The 20,276-nt window shown below is 50.4% G+C and overlaps 1 protein-coding gene across 1 annotated transcript in view; it reads right to left on the bottom strand.

Annotated features, from left to right (window-relative positions):
- GPR139 (G protein-coupled receptor 139) overlaps window positions 1-14,776 on the bottom strand; it is a 46,254-nt gene extending 31,478 nt beyond the window's left edge. The window contains exon 1 of the mRNA XM_003124564.4: window positions 14,477-14,776. Coding sequence (XP_003124612.1) covers window positions 14,477-14,600 — 124 coding nt within the window. The 5' untranslated portion in view covers window positions 14,601-14,776. The remainder of the gene's footprint in view (window positions 1-14,476) is intronic.

Raw genomic sequence — 20,276 nt, 5'->3', positions numbered from 1 at the left:
CTCCTGCTCATCTGTCAAATGACAGAGCTGAAGGGGACCCTATTCCTCCTTAAGGATCAGGAGTCTTGCAACGGACAGCTGGGTCATCAGCAGGACTTTCCCACTGCCACCCGAGTGTCCTCACGGCCCCGGCGGCAGGCACAGGTGTCCTCAGGGGCTGAGGACGTATTAGTTCCCTCGCTTTGCTCGGAGGCAGAGGAGATGATGGATGGGGCAGGAGGGGGATGCGAGGGCTGTGAACGTGACCCTCGACCGACGCTCCTGCCGTGTGCCTGGCCCTATGCCTGGTGCCCAGAGGCCCTTTATGCTGCTGCCGCCCCCTCAGCTTCTGGCTGCTCCCCTCTCCCCACTTTCCCTCAGTTCTTCTCCCAGCAGCCAGAGAGGCCTTTGAAGAGCTCAAATTAGGTCATGTCACCTGCTTCAAAGTCTCCCGGGGCTGGCAACACTTCGATTAAATCCCAAGCTCCAACATCATCCTGCCCGTGATGACTTCATCTGCCTTTGCGCAGCCCCGCTCCCGGGGAGGCTTCCACCTGCGCTGGTCCCTCTGCCCGGCACGCCCTTCCTCTCCTGCATCCCCACGCCGCCCCCGCTTATTGTTCCAGTCTCTGCTTGGGCATCAGCTTTCTGGAGAGCCCTTTCCTGCCTCTACATCGCTTGACCACGTTTTCATTTTTTTTGGGGGGGGGGCCACACCCACAGCATATGGAGGTTTCTAGGCTAGGGGTTCAATCGGAGCTGTAGCTGCCAGCCTCCACCACAGCCACAGCAACATCAGATCCAAGCCGCATCTGCGACCTGCACCACAGCTCATGGCAACGCCAGATCCTTAACCCACGGATCAGGGCCAGGGATCAAACCTCACGGATGCTAGTCCAGCTCGCTAACCACTGAGCCACGACGGGAACTCCTAAGTTTGATTTAGAAATCTTTGGCGTCTGTTTCTGTTTTGTCAATAAGTTCTTTTGTATCATTTTAATGTTTTTTATTTTTAAAATGATTTTTATTTTTTCCATTAGAGCTGTTTTACAGTGTTTTGTCAATTTTCTACTATACAGCAAAGTGACCAGTCACACACACACACACACACACACACACACACACCTTCTTTTTCTCACATTATCCTCCATCATAAGTGACTAGATATAGTTTCCTGTGCTATACAGCAAGATCTCATGGCTTATCCACTCCAAAGGCAATCATTTGGACCTCATTTTCTTTCTTTTTTTTTTTGAAGTGAGAATTGCAACGATTTTAATTTTTTTAATTTCCTAATATATATATACATAATTTTTAAAAAATTGAAAAAATTAAAAATCTCACTTATTTTACTTTTTAGGGCCACACGCGTGGCATATGGAGGTTCCCAGGCTAGGGATCCAATCGCAGCTACAGCTGCCAGCCTACAGCACAGCCACAGCAATGCAGGATCCAAGCCGTGTCTGGGACCTACACCACAGCTCATGTCAATGCCAAATCCTTAACTCACTGAGTGAGGCCAGGGATCAAACTCACAACCTCATGGTTCCTCGCCAGATTCGTTTCCGCTGCGCCACGACGGGAACTCTGACCTGATTTTCTTATCCCCTTGCCACGCATCCTTCTCTAACAGGACGGTGTGGCTCCCCTATGTGCTTGCTCGCTGCTTGTCCCCCTGGTGGAGGGTGTGCCAGTGCGGGGTCGCTTTGCAATCTTCTTTGCTGTCTTCTCGGTGCCTCCAAGGGTGCCCAGCACGCGAAATGGGCTCCACATAGTGTGTGCGGTAAATAAACTTATCGTCACCCCCTTTCCCAGATGGGGAGACTGAGGCTCCAAGACAGGGAAATTATGTGCTTAAGACCTCGCCGAGGGCCAAGCCGTGCTGCTGGGGTTTGACCTTAATTCCTAAACTGGTCTTACTTCCTGGATCCCTCCGGAATTCTGGAAGAGTCCTGGATGTGGAGGGTGGACTTGAGGGGGAACCACACGCGGGGAAGGCCCTGGGATTCCTTGAAGGAACACCCGTTCCCGTCCTCACAGCAGGGCCCCGCTCGAGTTCTGTTTCCAATCACTGCTCCTTCAACCACCTTCCAGGGAGGCCGCGGCTTTTCTTTCAAGAGGCAGATGATGGTTCTTGTCAGCGGATCTGTGGAGCTGAACCACGGGGCGAAGCCAGGAATGCTAAAAGCGGGGGCTGCAGCCAGAATGGAGTCGCTGGCCATTCTGCACTGTGGCTGTGGAGTGTGTGCACATCTGTGTGGTTGTGTCTGTCTGGATGTGTGTGTGGGACTGTGTATGTGCATCTCTGTATCTGTGTATGTATGTATGTATGTGTGCGTGTGCGTGTGCATGTCTCTGTGTGTGCTTGTGTCCATATGCATGTCTGTGTGTGTCTGTGTCTGCACATCTGTGTATCTGTGTGTGTGCATGTCTGTGTGTGTGCTTGTGTCCATGTTTGTGTTTCTGCGTGTGTGCATCTCTGTGTATCTTTGTGTGTGTGTATGTGTGTGTGCATGTCTGTATGTGTGCTTGTGTCGATATGCATCTTTGTGCGTGTGTGTGCACATCTGTGTGTGTGTGTGTGTGTGTGTGTGTAGTCCCTTAGTTGAAGTGATGTGCTGTTAGTTTGTTTTGCACTTAGTTGAAAAAGGTAAGAAATGTCTGTGGCAGAGAAGCCACACCCTGCGCTCTGTCGATGTCCACACATTCTGGCAAAGGAAGGGGAGAGACGTGGCTGGTGGATCCGTCGGTCTTCACCCTGCAGATGTGTTGTCCCAGCTCAGCGTCCACATGCACGGTTTTTCTGAAGCTCTGGTTTCCTGCTCCCCTTGGCTCACATCTCACACCCTGTTCTCACCCAACCCCAGCTGCCTTTGGGTCTCCAGGCTCTGGCGCTCCTGCTCCTTCTGTCCCCGTATGTGGGGACAGGGTCACGGCACAGCCTGCCCCCTTCTCCCGCGTCCTTCCATCCTTCCCTCCCCAGCCCCAGGTTTCAGCTGTCCACGTTGAGGAGGCTTCCTTGGGCTCCCCGTGTGGGAAGCTCCCACAGGAAGACTTGCCCAGGTGCCTCTCTCTCCTTCGCCATCTTTTCACAGGTGACCACTGACCTTTATTTACATTTTATGCTGGTCTTCCTCATCTGTGTGTGTGATTGTCTGTATGTGTGTGTGATTGTGTGCAAGTGTGCACAGAAGCAAGTGGGGGTCTTTTTTGCTGTCTAGCATAGTGCCTGGCACACGAATGGATGGATGGATGGATGGATAAATGGATGGACAGATGGGCAGACGGTTGGACAGATGGATAGAAGGATGGATGGATGGACGGATGGATGGATAGATGGATGGTAAGTGAACTGATGAATGCAGATGCTTTCTAGGTTGAATTGTGCTCTTTGCATTCTCATCTCATGCTTTTTTTTTTTTTTTTAAAGCCATGGGGCAAAATGAAAACATACCTTTGAATGAAAAGCCCTTGCTTCCCCTCCATACAGCTCAGCTGGTGATACCATTGTTCAAGAGAAGCCCACTTGATAGGAAAGCAAAAATCCTGGGTCGTCCAGACAGAAAAGTTCCCTCCCTTTTGATTCCCCTGGGATCCCGGGAAGCCACCCCCTCCCTGCCTTGACCCTACCCTCCTTACGTTTCCCCTGGGGGACAGTGAAGATGGCAAAGTTAGCCCCCCTGCAGTGGCCAAAGCTCACTTGCTTTGGAGTCTGGAAAGTCTGGGGTCAAGATCACCCCTAGTTAGCTGCGGAACCTTGGGGGAACTTCCTTGCCCTCTCTGGGCCTCAGAATTTTCATCAAGGGTATTGTTCACTGTTCCTCAGAGTTTAGTAATTAGTCCACCGAGGTTGCGATTTTTGCCATATTCTTGTGTCCTCTGTGCTATTTGTTTATCTTTCTGCTTTCTAGAGCTGCACCCACAGCATATGGAATTTCCCAGGCTAGGAGTCCTATCGGAGCTGCAGCTGCGGGCCTACACCCCAGCCACAGCAACTTGGGATCCGAGCCGCATCTGTGATCTACAGCACAGCTCACAGCAACGCTGGATCCTTAACCCACTGACTGAGGCCAGGGATCGAACCCGCATCCTCATGGATCCTAGTCGGGCTCATTCCCACGGAGCCATGATGGGAACTCCCACGTCCTCTGTACTCTTATGTACTTAACATCTTGTTATAAAGTGATTAGCCTTTTTTCTTGAACATATACTTTATATGATGATCCGCTTCTCTGGGGTAAGTGTAACGTGAACCCCGTATACACTCTCAATGTTTTCTCGCGGCCACATTGAAAAAAATACGAAGAAACAGGTGACATTCATTTTAGCAATGTATTTTATTTAACCATATTCATCCACAGTGTCATCAATATAAGTTATTGAGATATTTAACCTCTTTTTTTTTTAATGGCCACACCCTTGGAGTATGGGAATTCCCAGGCCAGAGACTGAATTCGAGCCGAAGCTGAGACCTACACCACAGCTGTGGCAACACGGTTCCTTCAACCCACGGAGCCGGGCAAGGGAGTGAATCCGAATTTCCTCAGTAACCTGGGCAATTGCGGTTGGATTCTCAACCCACTGCACCATAGTGGGAATGCCAATTTCACTTGAAAAAAAAATACTAAATGTCTAAAGTCTGATGCGTACTTTGCATTTCCAGCACATCTCTCTATGGATGCTAAATTTTCACTGGAAATCCTTGATCTCTGTTTAGATGTCATAAAATACGGACTGAGAGTAGACTCACATACCTGAGTTGCTCCAAGCATACAATGATTTTCTAATAACTGAACTGAGCATCAGATTTTAATTGTAGATTAATTGCAGTAAAATACAAAACTCAGTTCTGCAGCTGCACTAGTTAAATGTCAACTGCTCACCAGCCGCATGTGGCTGGTGGTGATGATACTGGGCAGCATGAGCGTGGAACAATCCTGAATAACAAACCCACCTCCCTATTGTCAACAGAAGGTAGCCTTAAAAATAGCTTCAGTGACAATACAAAAGTGACATTAACTTCTAGCGAGATACTGTCGCCTGCTTAAGCTTAAGCGTGGGGCCCGAGATCTGCTCTGTGTCTGTTAAAAAAGATTTCAGGAGTTCCCTGGTAGTCTAGTGGTTAGGATTTGGCGCTTTTACTGCTGTGGCGTGGGTTCCATCCCTGGTCTGGGAACTGACATCCCACCTCAAGCCGGTGCACTCTATGGCCAAAGAAAGGGATAGATTTAGCACCCATGAAAAGGTGTTAAAAGACACACGGGTACCCAGCTGAGATGCTCCCTTTGACGAAATCAGAAGGGTGAAGAACCCTGAAAAGGGATTTAATGTTGCAGCCTTGTCCCACCTCAAAATAATCCTCATAAAACAACAACAGACACCCACCCCCATCTAGATAATTACTCTGAGCTTGAAAATTCTGCAGCCCTTATCCCTTACTCTCATCACTTTGCTTCCTCTGAAAAGACCGCTGGCATGGGATCTTGCAAAAAGCGAACTAAGCACGACACGGACCAACTCAGTTCTGGTTCAGATGCAGCCATTCCCAGCTCTGTGACTTTGGGTGAGGTCTCACCACAACCCAGCTGCCATGGAGTGGCGGGCTCTGGCCCTGGCTAGTCAAGGATTGTCTCACTTTGTCCATGACCCTCTGAGGAAGGCACTCTCCTTTCTGCAGAGAGGAACGAGGAGGCTCAGAGAGCTCCAGCCAACCTGCCAGAGCCCCGCCCACAGGAAGCCACCGGATGAGGACCTGAATCCTCAGGTCTGGGGACCACTGAGCCCATGTCCGAATCCACCACTTCAGGTTCTCAGGGCAATTTCTTTGTCCCCAAATGGCAGGTTTGTGTTTCACGACATTGTCAACATGAAACCTGTGCTCTGTCTTGGAGCTTTCTTTCCAGTTTATACCACATCCCTGGTTTCCTGAGTTGGCATGCTTTTCTGATGCACACACATTTTCTTTGGGTCCCCATCTCTATCTTTTCCTTCTCTTCTCTTTCCTTTCTTTTCTTTTCTTGACCTCCCTGTGGCATTGGGAAGTTCCTGGGCCAGGAATCAGATTGGAGCCACAGTTGTGACCTATGCTGCAGCTTCGGGAACGCATCGTGCCTGGCTGGGGATCGAATCCCTAACCCATTGTGCCTGGGGATCGAATCCTTAACCCACTGTGCCTGGCTGGGGATGGAATCTGCATCCAGAGATGCTGCTGATCCTGTTGCGCCACAGTGGGAACCTCTCTCTATTACTTCTTGCTCTTTCCTTTAGCTTCTTGCTTTCGTTCTCCATTCACTGTGACTCCCCCCCCCCCCCACCCCGCGCGCGCGCCTTGGCATTTCTTGGTGCTTCTTGCCGCTTGTGGATTGGCAGCCGGGGAGGAGAGTTGCGTATCAGGCCTGCAGACACATTTGATTTGGCTCATGAAGGGCTGGCTCACATGGTGTTTTTAAAATTTGTGAATTAGTTGCCAACACTGAACCATGGGGATATTTCACACAGAAAGCTGGATATCTCGATTTGGGGGAACAATCTGGCAACACTGGACCGTTGTCTGGAAAGCACCCCTTTCTACCTCCCCCAGGCCCCCCGCCCCCTTTGGTCTATCGCCCCCACCTCTGGACCCAGCTTGAGCGTCAGTTGTCAGCTCTCATCGCATGTGTGCTGCCATCTTCTTGTAAGAAAGCTGAACGGCAGGACCAAGTATTGCTCTGTCCCATTCTAGCTCGGTGACCTTGGGTAAGTGTCTCAATGTTCTCATCCGAAAAATGGGCGTAAGAGTAATCACCATGCCTCAAAGAGTCCCGGTGAGACTTAAATGAGTTTAAATGATGCAAAGTGCTTGAAGAAGCTCTAGCGCATACTAAGTGCTACGTAAGCGCCAGCAATCCTGAAGCGGGAAGGGCAGTGTTTTTGATACACATGTCAATCACCGAGGGAAAACAAGAGAGACCCCGGGAACCGTGTGTTTTCAGAAAAAAACAAACAAACAAACAAACAAAAAAAAGCCCCAGCAGGGAAGCACAATCCCTTGGAAGTGAAGCAGTTCTTGAAATTGGCTCGGATGTTCATTTATACCATCTGACGGCCCCGTGCAGATAATCCGAATTCAAGACGCCTGCCCTCCCCCACCGCCAGCCCTTCAGGGCTGTGTCCTCCTAACCCTCTCCCCTTACAAGCATCTCCCACCTACTTCAGATCCGGCAGAGGTTCAAGGGCAGGATCTTGTTTACCCCCCACCCCCCATGTGTGCATGATTCTGGCTGCAGCATGCAGGGCGAAGGCGCTGGTGGGGCTGGTCATTCTCTTTGCTAACATTAGCTTCAGCAGTCCCTGGTCTGGACTGCTGTTCTTTCTGGAGGTTTCACTGCACCACAGGCAACTCTCTTAGGGGGACGAATTCCCTAGGCTTATGGCCGCATTGATTGCTTCATCCAGTGGACCGCTCCTAGTTTGCCAGGATGTGGAGCTTCCTATCCTGTGGGTGCTCTTTGAGTGGAATTATGTGTTTATGGAAAAGACCTGTGTATAAAGCAGGGTGGGGCTCCTGGGGATTGACAAGGCTAGAACACACTGACGTGTTAGACAATCAAAACAATGGGAGCTACTATTTATGGAGCTCCTCCAAGGTGCAAGGGACTATGCGAAGCCTTTGCATGTTTCATTTGGAAATGCCCCATCCACAATGCAGGGCAGAAAAGGTTAATTACATTTATTGAACTCTTATTCAGAGGCAAGGATTACAAAGTTACAGTTCTGGACTCCGGCCCAAGGCCAGCCCAGGCAGCCTCCAGCAGAGCCACTTCGCGGGTCTGTACTTAAGGGCCCATCTAAGGGCCATGTCTCCAACTGGACCACATAAGTAGAGGCCGGCTCTCCTGGGTCTCTGGCAGACCCATGAAGAGTGACTTGTCCAAGGTCACACAGTGAGTTATTTATTACCTGAACCAAGCCTGGAATTTCAGACTTCTCAAGCAGTGCCTTTTCTCCCACTGTTTTAACGAGGCTCTCAAGACCAAATGTGCCTTAAGAGGGGCCAGTCAGATGACAGTGGAGAATTAGTTGCACCACATAAGTACTGTCCCAAATGGGGGTGCGTGAGTGCTGCTGAAAGGGGCAGCCATTAAATGATATTATGGTACAAGGATACTATGGAATACTATACAGCTTTGTAAAAGAATGAAAAAGCTTCATACATACGGTTATGGATGATTAACATATTAAGTGAAAACAGTAAGATGGAAGACTGTGTGTATAATGCACCCATTTTGGAGAGAGGAAAAAAAAAAAGAGACTTGATCTCCTCTATCCACTTTTACTTGAGTATGTACTGTGACACCCTGATAAAATAAATAGGACACTAAGATACCAATGTGGCGGTTACTTCTAGCAGTGGTGATGATGGGGCGGATTTGGGAATTGGTGAACAGGGGAATGGAATGAGAGAACCTCTGCAATGTGTGACTTTTTACATTTTTAAGTTTTTGAGTAATAGGAATGTCAGTACCTATTTAGTGTGCATGCACACACACACACACACACACACACACACACACACACACGCACATGGCTTGTTCCTTAGTTCCAGCCAACTGTTACTTTCTGGTATATAAGCCTAATGTTGTCAGTTCTAGTTTTTTCAGAGAACTTGGAAATCAAAATTTTTTTCTTTTTCAGCAGCCCCTGTGACATATGGAAGTTGCTGGGTCAGGGAATGAATCTGAGCTGCAGGTATGACCTATGCCACAGCTGTGGCAGTGCTGGATCTTTAACCCACTGAGCAGCCCATTTTTTTAAAAAAGATCCCAATTTTCTTTTTGTCTTTTGTCTTTTTAGGGCCACACCTGCGGCATATGGAGGTTCACAGGCTGGAGTCGAATCGGCGCTGTAGCCCCCAGCCTATACCACAACCATAGCAATGCCAGATCTGAACCACATCTGCAACCCACACCACAGCTCACCACAACGCCAGATCACTAACCCACTGAGCAAGGGCAGGGATCAAACCCGCAATCTCACGGTTCCTAGTCGGATTCGTTAACCATTGCTCCATGACGGGAACTCCTGAGATCCCAATTTGTAATTTCAAGTTGTTCACTGCTAAGATGTAGAAAATACAATAGGGTTTTTGCATATTAACATCGAGCAAACATGCCGAACTCACATGTTTTTGTTCTTAGGAGCTTTTTTGGTAGAGTCCTTGTGATTTTCTGTGAAGGTGATTACATTTTCTGTGATTAGAAACGATTTAACTTCTTCCTTCCTGTATCCCTTTTATTTCTTTTTCTTGCCTTATTGCTCTGTTTAGAACGTCCAGTATGATCTGAATAAGAGTGGTGAGAGCATTCTTGCCTTATTCCAAATTTTAGGGGGAAAGTATTCCATTTTTTCATCATTAAAGGTGATGCTAGCTGTAGGTTTTTTATAGATGCCATCTATCAGGTTGAAGCAGTTCTCTCTCTGTTCCTCATTTGGTAAGTTTTTATCAAATGGGTGGGCATTGCATTTTGTCAAATACATTTTCTGCCTCTATTGGGATGATTATATAGATTTTCCTTTTTAGTCTGTTAATATGGTGAATCACCTGGTTAATATGGTGCATGATTTTCAAATGCTGAACTAGCCTTGAGTTCCTGGGATAAATCCAGCTTGGGCTTGATGTGTTACCCTTATATTTTGTGGTATGAGATTTCTAATATTTTGGTGAGCATTTGTATGCCTATGTTCATGAGGACAATTGGTTGGTAGTTTTTTTATAATGCCCTTGTCTGGTTTTGCTATTAGGGTAAAGCTGATATCATAAAAGAAGTTGGGAAGTGTCTCTTGATTTCCCTAATTTTTAAATGATGAAAAAAATTACTTTCGAGGGCTCACTGTGTGCCAGGTATTGTGTGAAGTGCTTACGTTATTTAGTCCTTACAGTGACCCTTATGTACCCTTATTATCATCATCCCCACTCTATAAATGGGGAAACTGAGACACAGAGGGGTTAAAACCACTTGCCCATCAAATTGCCCCCCCCTTATTTTGGTCTTTTTAGGGTCACAGCCAAGGCACATGGAGGTTCCTGGGCTAGGGGTCACCACAGCTCATGGGCAATACTAGATCCTTAACCCACTGAGCAAGGCCAGGGATCGAACCCATGTCCTCATGGATGCTAGTGGGGTTGGTTAACTGTGGAGTCACGACGGGAACTCCTAAAGCCACTTGCCTAAAGTCACACAGCTTCTAAGTAGCAAAGCCAAGACTCAAACTCCAGAAGCCCAGCTCCAGACTTTGTCGTCTAAATCTGTTTACTGCGTTTTCTCTAAAGACATGTACAGGTGAAAGAGAACACATCTGGAACCATCTTAGCCATTTTTTCCACCTGCGATTAACAACAGTTACCAGCACCTGTCAAAGCACCTACTACCTTCCAGGCTACAGACTCATCAATTCCTTTCATCTTGTACCCACCCTCGGAGGCAGGCATTGTCATCCTCCCGTGGCAGTGGTGGAAACCCTCCCTTCTGCTGGGCGGTCTGTGGTTTCAGGCTTCATCTTCCTCACTTGGTCTCCCTGAACACTTGCGGTGCCTTTTTAGACGGTAAACTTTTCAACAAATATCTTTCAAATCTCAGTTTAATTGTGCACTGCTCCTTCCGTATCAGGTGGGCTCACCCATCCTCCCTCCCCTCCTCCTCCCCCAGGCACTCAGGTTCATCTTTCGCTCCTGCTCTGTCTTCTGCTTGGCACGGTGTTGTCCCAGCTGGCCCAATCAGTGTCCCCAACGCCACCTTGTTGGCTTATTGCGTGTGCTTTGAAAAATCAGAAACGTCTTGCTTATGTAAAAAGGAGGAGCAAAGAGCTGGAGTTTTAGGAACAGCTGGGACACCAATTTTCTCCACTGAGCACACAGCACGGAGGACTGAAGTTAGTTCAAAGAACTTCCCCGTGGTAATGAAGGCACTGGATGCAATGGGAAGAGCAGGTGTTTGCACGTTGGTTGGACTGTGTGACTGCAAATGAGATGCTCCGTTTCTCTGAATCTCCGTTTGCTTCTCTGTGAGATGTGTTCGGGCCCCGCACAGATCCCAGGGCTGTGGCAGGGATTCAGTACAATAGCACAAGCATTTAATAGAGGAAAAGATCCAGTGTGGAAGGGGCACTGAGTGACCATGTCCTCCTCTGTCCAGGCTCTGTGCTAAACCATATTAACATAGATTATCTTCATATCCTTGAAACCAGTCACCCCAGTTTATGGGTGGGAAAATTGTTAAAGAGAGCAAGATTCTTTTCTTCCTCCCTCCCTCTTCTTCTTTCCTTTTTTCCTTTTCTTTCTTTCTTCTTCTTCTTCTTTTTTTTTTTAATAGCAGCACCTGCAGCATATGGAAGTTCCCAGGCTCAGGGCTGAATTGGAGCTGCAGCTGTGGCCCACGTCACGGCCATGGCAACCATGGATCTGAGCTGCATCTGCAACCCACACTGCCGCTTGCAGCCATGCAGGATCCTTGAGCCACGGAGCGAGGCCAGGGATCGAACCCACACCTCACAGAGATGCTGGGTCCTTCACCTGCTGAGCCACAACAGCACTTTGAGAGTAAGAATTTTTAAGTGGCAGCACTCTGCCTATATGTCACAGTAGAACACCCTGGACCCCACACCTGACCAGTTGTATTAGATTGTCTGGGGCAATTCCTAGAGCCAGGGGATTGGACCAGGTGGCCTTTCCCAAGCTCTTCCTCAGAATCCAGAGGCTAAAGGTGCTAAGAAAAAGCCTGCCTTTCCTCTAGTAACACTCAGCCACTCCCCATCCCTCCTTTCAGGGTCCGACCACTGCAGTGAGAACCCAGAGTTGGGGTGAGTCCACTGCCAGGAAAAGCGATTCAATTAAAGTCTCAGTTTTCAACAATATTATCAAGCTCTGCGGTCTGTCACTTCACACCCAGCATAGCTGTGCTTCCCCGTCCAAGGCAGCAGGGAGAGGGTTTGCTGATTGCTGGGGGCTGTGGGCAGGGCAGGGAATGCTGTAGCCTGCTCCTGTGCTCCCAGGGAGGCACGTGGCCCCGAGGCACTGAGCAGAATGCCCTCTCGGCACAGCCTCTCAGTTCCTTCTCTGGCTGCAGGCAGGGCTGAAGAGCCCCTCCTTCCTCCTTCCACCAAAATGGGCTTCCCGAGAACCACAACGGCACAGCACAGCAGCAATCAATGCGTGGTGGGTCAGGCACTGAGCTGAGCGCTCAACTTTCACCATCATCTCCACCGACATCTTTACCTCTCACCCCAATTCCAGGGCTAGGAACTCAGAGTGCCTGTTTTACAGATGTGGAGACTGAACAAACACCCAGCTCTGCTTCATTCTGGGGTCTGCATTCCTGGTCACTAGGACCTACTTGCCTGCCCTTAGGATGTTAAGAGGATGACTTAAGGATTTCACCTTTGAGCCACCTTGCAAGCCATTAACAAAACTGTTATCAGCGCATCCTCTTCCTGCCAGCCTGTCCTCTCCAGTCATTCTTCTCCAGCATTTCATCCTCCTGCATCCATCTCAAGCTTCATTGATGAGCTTCTTGACCTCAGGGACTGGACTTTATGGGTCTCTCAGTGCCTTTGGCACCTCCTGAGCCCTTGGCACATAGGAGCTGGTCATCACTCTGAATGCATAAGCACATCCATGCCCTCCAAGTTCTAGTCCCAAATCCCACTCTTTTAAGTCTCCAAGCCCTGGGCTCAGCCTTAAGGAGCTCATGCCTGTCGTAGGTGCCAGTCCCGATGGTTCCGGAAGGTCCTTGCTGGAATGGGAACTAAGCTGTAAAGATATGCGGTCCCTTGACACCCACCTTGAGATTTTTGAGTTTCCCTTGTCCTCCGCATTCTCACATCCCTGCTCTGGACCCCCGGACCCTCTCCCTGCCTTTCTGTTTTGGTCCCTCCTTGAAGGGCTTTTAGGAGAAAAGCCTGAGCGAGGGGCTGCTGCAGTCTGCAGAGGGGATGGATGGGTGAAGGCTGGGGTCAGATACCCTCTGATATAAAGGCTGAAGGGAAAAGGGACCCAGGTCAGCCAGCGTCACCACTAACCTGCCTTCTGACAAACACGCCCCAGAGGAGAGCTCTGGAGAGGCTCAGAAGGGCCACCAGGGGGGAGGTGGGAACTGGACCGAAATCAATTCCAGCTCGAGGTAATTACAGGACACGTGCCACCGCTCCAGCAGGGCCAATCGGGCTCGCGCCTCTGCCAGGGCAGCTCGAGCGATTAGTTAGTAATAAAAGCCTCGTCACTCACTGGGGGGGAGAGGCTCAGCCTTCGCCAACTTCTGCTTTCTCCTATCTTCCAAATTTGGGAGGGGGGATTTATTGCAACAACCTTATCAGAGGCCATGGCTACCAAGTCGAATGTTTTGGGAAGGAAATTTCAGCAGAGTTCTCACAAATCCAGCTCCCACGTTCTGAGGATCCGAGGATGCTGAAGACGCCGGGTTGATGATGTTGTGATTCTAGGCTGTGGGTTGCATTGGATTTTTGTTTGTTTGTTTCTGTCCCTCTCTCTCATTGGCTTGCAAGTGATCTTTAGCAATCTTTCTGTCTGAGAGACCTTCATCTATGAGTGGAGCCTTAGGAATCCCTCCTTCCCTCTCTCTCACGCGACCCCCCCCTCCCCCGGCAAGCACCTCATCCCCTCCCTCCCCACCCCCAGCAGCTCAGCTCTCTTCAGGAATTCAGTACGAGACTCAGCAACACTTTGGACAGGAGGCTAGGATGTGGGACCCGCCAGACATCTGCAGTAGCCTTGAGCTGCCCAGGATGGGCGGACCGGGAGGCAAAGCCAAGGGGTGAAGCAGGTCTTCAAGGAGACTGTGACCCCCCCCCCCAAACGAGGTAGCGGCCTCGGCAGCCCGCCTTGTGTGTCTCTGCACCTGCCCTGTCCAGGGCATGGTCTCCGAGCCACCCGGACTTCCTAGCCAGCCTGGAGACGCGGTCCTCCCTCAGGATGGCAGCGGGGGCTCATCCCTTTCTCCATCTCTTTCCCCGGAGCAAGAGAGTGCCCAGCATCAGGGTCTCTGCGGGTGATACGCCGAGGGGCAGAGGTGCCCCCAGTCTGGGTGGACGTAGGGAGGGATGGGGGGGGGGCACGAAGCCATCTGCCCGGACTTGCAGTCAAGTCACCCAGCCCTCCCTAGACCCCCTCACGGACGCCGATCGCTTCAGACGCGCGCACAGATGCACACCGACACACTCGAATCCCGCGCACTCACACCACTCCCCTCGCACCCTGCCCATCGCCTAACGCGCACACTGGCGAGACGCACACACGCAAGGTCCCCGCCAGGCCACCGCAACTTCCTCCCCCCACCCCCCCGCCCCGCCCCGAGTCTGAAACGTCCGCAGTTGCCCTTAAGGCGTAAACTTTTTCAGAGGGGGCGCCAGGGATGACACCGGGAAGGTGGTTAGGCCTGGGGGTCCTGCTCAGGGTCGCCCCGCCCTCAGGGCTCCTGGCTTCCCTCCCTTCCCCTAAGCCCCTCACCTGGTAAACCGAGGCACAGCAAGAGGCTGTAGTAGACTATGGGCACGAAGCCCAAGCCGCAGGCGGAGCCGGGGGACCAGGACAGCGAGCTGTTGGCTACGAGGTGGGCGTGCGTGTGCTCCATGAGCGCGCCCCTCGCTCCCCTCCTCTTGGCGCCGGGCCTGCCAGCCCCGCTCTCTGGACGCCGGCTCGGTGGCGGCGGCGGCCAAGGCAGCAGCTGGAGCAGCAGAGCCTCTCTCCCCGCAGGACTTGCTTCTACCCTTGGCCGTGGTCTCCTCTGCTCCCTCCGCACCTGCCCGCCTGGCGTCCCGGCTCTGGCGTCCCGGCTCAGCCCTCCCGCAGGGCGCTGGGCGCAGGGACTCGGGAGGGGCTCCCGGCGCCCGCTTGTGCGTCTCCCACCGCGGACCCGCTCGGCTCCCGCCTCGGAGCCGGGGGGCTGGGACGCCGCTCCCCGCAGCCAATCAGCAACGGCCTGGAAGCGCTGGAGGGAGGAGTGGGGATGCTCGGGAGGAGGGGGTCCCAGAGGCTCCTCGCGGATCCAGTTTCTGGAGAGGAGATGGAGTTAGACCTGGAAACCCCAGAGGAAGACGAGGTGGGAACAGGCTACCCCATCTCCACCGCCCCGGGGAGGGGCGTGGTGTGGGTGGGACCTGCTTCTCCCGCAAGGCTCCTTACTCCTCTGGCGTGTCCTCAGTTTGCCTTTCTCGACTTTCCTCCCAGCCACGTCTCTTCCCCAGCTCGCCAGCGAGTCCATCTCCATAGAGAGGGTTCTTCACTCAGGGGCAGGGGGCAGGAAGAGGAGACTGTGTGAGGGGGGATGCTCTAGGGTTGTCGATTCTCCTGGACCAGAGGAGCTGAGCTTGAAAGGCAGCGCGTGTGTGTCTGAGTGCCTGTGTTGGCTCTGGAGGAGGCCTGAGGTGGACTGTCCCTGAGCTGAGTGTCTTTGAATGGGATGCGGACCGGGGAGCAGGAGCCCTCCACATGGAAGGGATAAGGACGTTGCAGCCACTCAGACACACTCATCCACCCTCGCGGAGACTCGATATCCCGTCACGCGGGCGCACTCACACACTCTCGCAGTGCGAGGGCCTCTCATCCCACCTCTAGATGCGTGAAAACGCAGGGGCGCCCTCATCAATATGCACAGAGACCGCACTCATGGGGCTACCAAATGCACACGAACCCTCGTGGGAGTCATCTGGGGCTTGGCGATCTAGTGTTTGAAGGCCGAGTGAAGGATCAGAGAGGTAAAGCATGTGAGTAGGCGATCTTGCAGAGTTGGGGTGAATGGGCTTCTTTTCAGCGTAGGCAGATGGGGAGTTTCCCATGCAGCTCTTCTGGGGCCAGTGCAGAAGTGGGGAGAGAGAGAAGTCTGTCTGGGGCTCAAGACAGGGCATGGGAGAGAGTTAATGATTTGGTAGAAGTTCCGAGGAGAGGTGAGGCTGAGCAGCTGCTTGTGCAGCAGCATATGAGATACTCAGAAAAGCCTAAGACCCCCTCTTCTCCCCGCCCCCACAGTCTCACTTCCCTGCACCCCAATATCCATTGTAGGGGAAAGGAACTGGGTGAGTTTTCTCCAGCCTCTTCCAGGATTGAGGACAGTCTTGTCTCTCTTTCCCAGCAAGAGGTCTGAGTGCAGTTCCCATCTTTGGTAGAGGATCCCCAAGGCAGGAACTGGGGATGGGCAAACTTCAGTGCATTCCAGGCTGGGCCATCAGAGGGAGGGAAGGAGGGATGGATCTGCTGGTTGTGGGTAGGTCTGCGGTGAACAGGGAGGGACAGATAATTATTGAGTCACGTCAGGCTAGGTCTGCTATCTCAAGCCAAGTTAGATATTGAATTTTTGCTGTGAATGCTCCATTTTGTGTGTGTGTGTCTTTTTTTGTCTTTCAGGGCCACACCAGCGGCATATGGAGGATCCCAGGCTAGGGGTTCATTCGGAGCTATAGCCTCTGGCCTATGCCACAGCCACAGTAACAGGGGATCTGAGCAGCGTCTGCAACCTACATCACGGCTCACGGCAATGGCAGATCCTTAACCCACTGAGCGAGGCTAGGGATCTAACCCTTGTCCTCATGGATGCTAGTCGGGTTCGTTAACCACTGAGTCACCAAGAAGACTCCTGAATGCTCCATTCAGAAGTGATTACCCCAAACAAATCCCTCGTGTATTGATAAATAAAGGAATACTATCACAGAGGCTCAAGTAATAATTATTCAGGAACCTATAGACTTTCCTGTTGAGGCTCATTGGTAATGAATTCGACTAGTATCCATAACGACTCGAGTTTGTTCCTGGCCTCACTCAGTGGCTTAAAGATCTGGTGTTGCAGTGAGCTGCAGTGTAGGTTGCAGACTTGGTTTGGATCTGGCATTGCTGTGGCTGTGGCCTAGGCCCGTGGCTACAGCTCTGATTCAACCCCTAGCCTGGGAACTTCCATATGCCACTGGTGTGGCCCTAAAAAGACCCCCCAAAACACAAACAAAACCCCCTCAAAAAAAAAAAAAACCCCACCTATAGATTGGATCTGTCTGCAGGCAACTAAATGGATAGGAGAATCTGGGGCTGGGGACAGGCATGTGTCCCAGTCTATTCAGAGATCTCCTTATGCCTCAGAGCTTTTGCACTGGCTCGTCCCTCTCCCTGGAGTGCTCTTTCTCCAGAAAGCTGTGTTAACCTGCTTCTTTGCCTTCTTCAGGTCTTTACTTATATGTCTCTTTCTTTTTTTCTTTTTACGGTTGCACCTGCAACAGGTGGAAGTTCCCCAGCCAGGGGTGAAACCAGAGCTGTAGCTGAGGCCTACTTCACAGCCACAGCAACACCCGATCCGAGCTGCATCTGCACCTTGCAGCAAGGTCGGGTCCTTGATTCACTGAGAAAGGCCAGGAATCGAACCTACATCCTCACAGAGACAATGTCGTGTCCTTAACCTGCTGAGCCACAGTGGGAACACCATGTGTCTCTTTCTCACTAAAGCTTTCTCTGACAATCCTATTTAAAATTGAAATCTTCACCCAACCACTGTCCAAAATGCTCAGTTCCTCTGCCTTGCCTGTTTACTTTTATTCTATAAGCTTAGCACCATCAACATACCATATACAATTTATTTAGTTTGTTTCTTGTCTCTTTCCCCTCTTGGGACAGGCAAAGCCTTTAGTCTGTGTGTTTTTTTAGTGGTTGCATGTCCAGCTTCTAGACACTGCTTGCATTTTGCAGATTCTCAACAAACATTGAAAGATGAGGGCCCCAGCACCCCTGACCCAATGTGTGCAGGGCATGGGGAAACGAGTTTATCTTTGCCTTTGTGGATTCAAGTCAGAACATGGGGTGCTGTTGGGGTTGAAGAAGGGCGCAAGCTCAGATTTAGTGTGTAGTTATCATATGTGACTGCTCCTCTAAAAATGATTTTATGATTTGATCTTGGGGCTCTAGTCAGAGACTATAAACCTAGAAACTTGACTGGGCAGAGGAAGTGGGTTGCATGGACAATCTTAATGGACCTTGTTTCTGAGCCTCCATTTCTCCATCTGTAAAATGGGGATGAAGGAACCCGGCATGCCCAGTTCTAGGGATGCTGAGCAGGCAGAGAGGGTGTGGAGCAGTGGGGAGAGTGCAGACTGTGATTCTGGAGCACAGGGGACTGGGCTGGGTTCCTGCTGCTCTATCTTGATAGCTTGTCTAGTCCAAGTTTCCTGGGAAATGGATGGGTTGGATGAGAAGAACTTTAAGGGCCTAGGTCAGGCTTTGGGTGTTCCTGGTCCTGCGGGAGGGACACAATGAGTCACCAAAAAAATCTGTTTAAATTTGTTCGAGCGCTGACCCACTTGGCTGGCTCTGTGAGGCAATGGCAGGTGTGAGCCGGCAACTGTGGTTGGTGAAATTTGTTCATCTGTCAAATTTGTTCATTCATTTGTTAATCTGTCAACAGACTTTCACTGGACATTTGATGTGCGTTCTTCAGGACTGGTCACATAATTGCAGGGCCCGAGGCAAAAATGAAAATATGGGGCCCCTTGTTCAAAAATGAAGAATTTCAAGGCAGCCACAGCAGAACGTGAAACCGAATACGGAGCCTTTCTAAATGAGACAGCACAGACCACATGCCCTGAAGCTGGTCCTGCTTAGGGTGAAGAAGTTAGTATTAAGAGTTAATATTTATGGGGGGGGTATGAAACAGCTATATCCTATCTCATTTTTTTAAATTAATGATTCTTATTTTTTCCATTTTAGTTGGTTTACAGTGTTCTGTCAGTTCCTCCTAAACAGCAAAGTGACCCAGTCTCACACACACACACACACACACACACACACACACACACACATTTTTTCTCACATTATCCTCCATCATATTCCATCCTAAGTGACTAGATGTAGTTCCCTGCACTATATGGCAGGATCTCACTGCTCATGCATTCCAAATGCAATAGTTTGTACCTATTAACCCCAGACTCCAGTCCATCCCATTCCCTCCCCTTCCCCTCGGCCACCCCAAGTCTGTTCTCCAAGTCTGTGAGTTTCTCTTCTGTAGCAAGGTTCATTTGTGCTGTGTATTAGATCCCAGATATAAGCAATATCATTAACTCACTTTATCCTCATGGTAACACCGGAAGGGAGGTACAACTGTTAGCCCATTGCACCTGTGAGAAAACCAAGACACCGAGAATTTGCCAAGGCCGCCTGGCTGGGATTGGCTCCCAGCGGCCTGGCTTCAGATCCTGTATTGTAACCATGGATGGAGCTCGGGTCAGTGGAAGGACGGGTGTACCACAAAAAACTGTCACACAATGTAATGTGGGCTCCGTGTGACACTTGAGTGGGGACTTTATCTGCCTTGTCCTCTGCTGTATCCTCCGTGCCACGAACAGGGTGAGGGGGATGTCAAGAAAGAAATCTTAAATAAATAAATACATAAAACAGGAATATATAGAGACTATTAGGGGAGGGAGTTGCAGACTCAAATGCCTATAAGCCTGGGCAGGTAATAAACATGAGTGAGGCAGAACTATTGTATATTCTTCACGTCCATAAAGAAAGGCTGTTCCCCATGAAGGAATAATTCTTTAAGAAAAACAGCAGCACAAATATAACGCATTTTTACTTACATTTCCCTCAGTGATGGGAAGACAATAGGGAGAGGTAGGGCCTGTAGCAAACTAGAAGGGTGTATCAGCCACTGTCTAGAGTTCAGGGTGTACAGTTGTTATGAAAAGGCTGTCTCTGCTTTCCTGGATCTAAGAAGTGCAAGAGGTAGGCATGAATCAATCCATCTGATACCATAAACACACACACACACTCACAATTATAAACCTGCATGAGTGCTTTAAAGAAAAAGTAAAGAAATCTGAGAAGACATACCAGTGATATTGGATGTGGTCTGGCAATCAGGGAAGTCTTTTTTGAGGAAGTAATATTTGGACCTGAGATGAGATGTGAGTGATGAATAATAGTTAATTAGGGAAGGGATATGGGGCTGGCAGTGAGGAGAGCATCTCAGGGAGAAAAAAAGAGCAGGTGCAAAGGCCCTGGGGTGGGAGTGAGAAGGACTCTTTGAGGGACCAGAAGCCCAGGGAGACAGTGAGTGGAGGGTGTGTGGCGCTGGGTGCAGAGGGCCTTGGGGCTGTGGTGAGAGATTTGGTCTTTATCCTTGGTTTTAAGCAGGGGTGTGCCATGGTGCGAGTTGCATTTTCAAACATTTGCTTTGTCAGGGAGTTGGAGGAAGAGGAAAGACAAGTTATGAGGCTGTCAGGCTGGACATGCGAGAGATGATGTTGGGTTGAACTTGGTGGTGGTGGCAGAATGG

Source organism: Sus scrofa, chromosome 3 (genome assembly GCF_000003025.6).
Source record: "Sus scrofa isolate TJ Tabasco breed Duroc chromosome 3, Sscrofa11.1, whole genome shotgun sequence".
Classification (NCBI taxonomy): Eukaryota; Metazoa; Chordata; class Mammalia; order Artiodactyla; family Suidae; genus Sus; species Sus scrofa.
The sequence above is the reverse complement of the archived record's forward strand: the minus strand, read 5'-3'. Positions and strand labels throughout refer to the sequence as shown.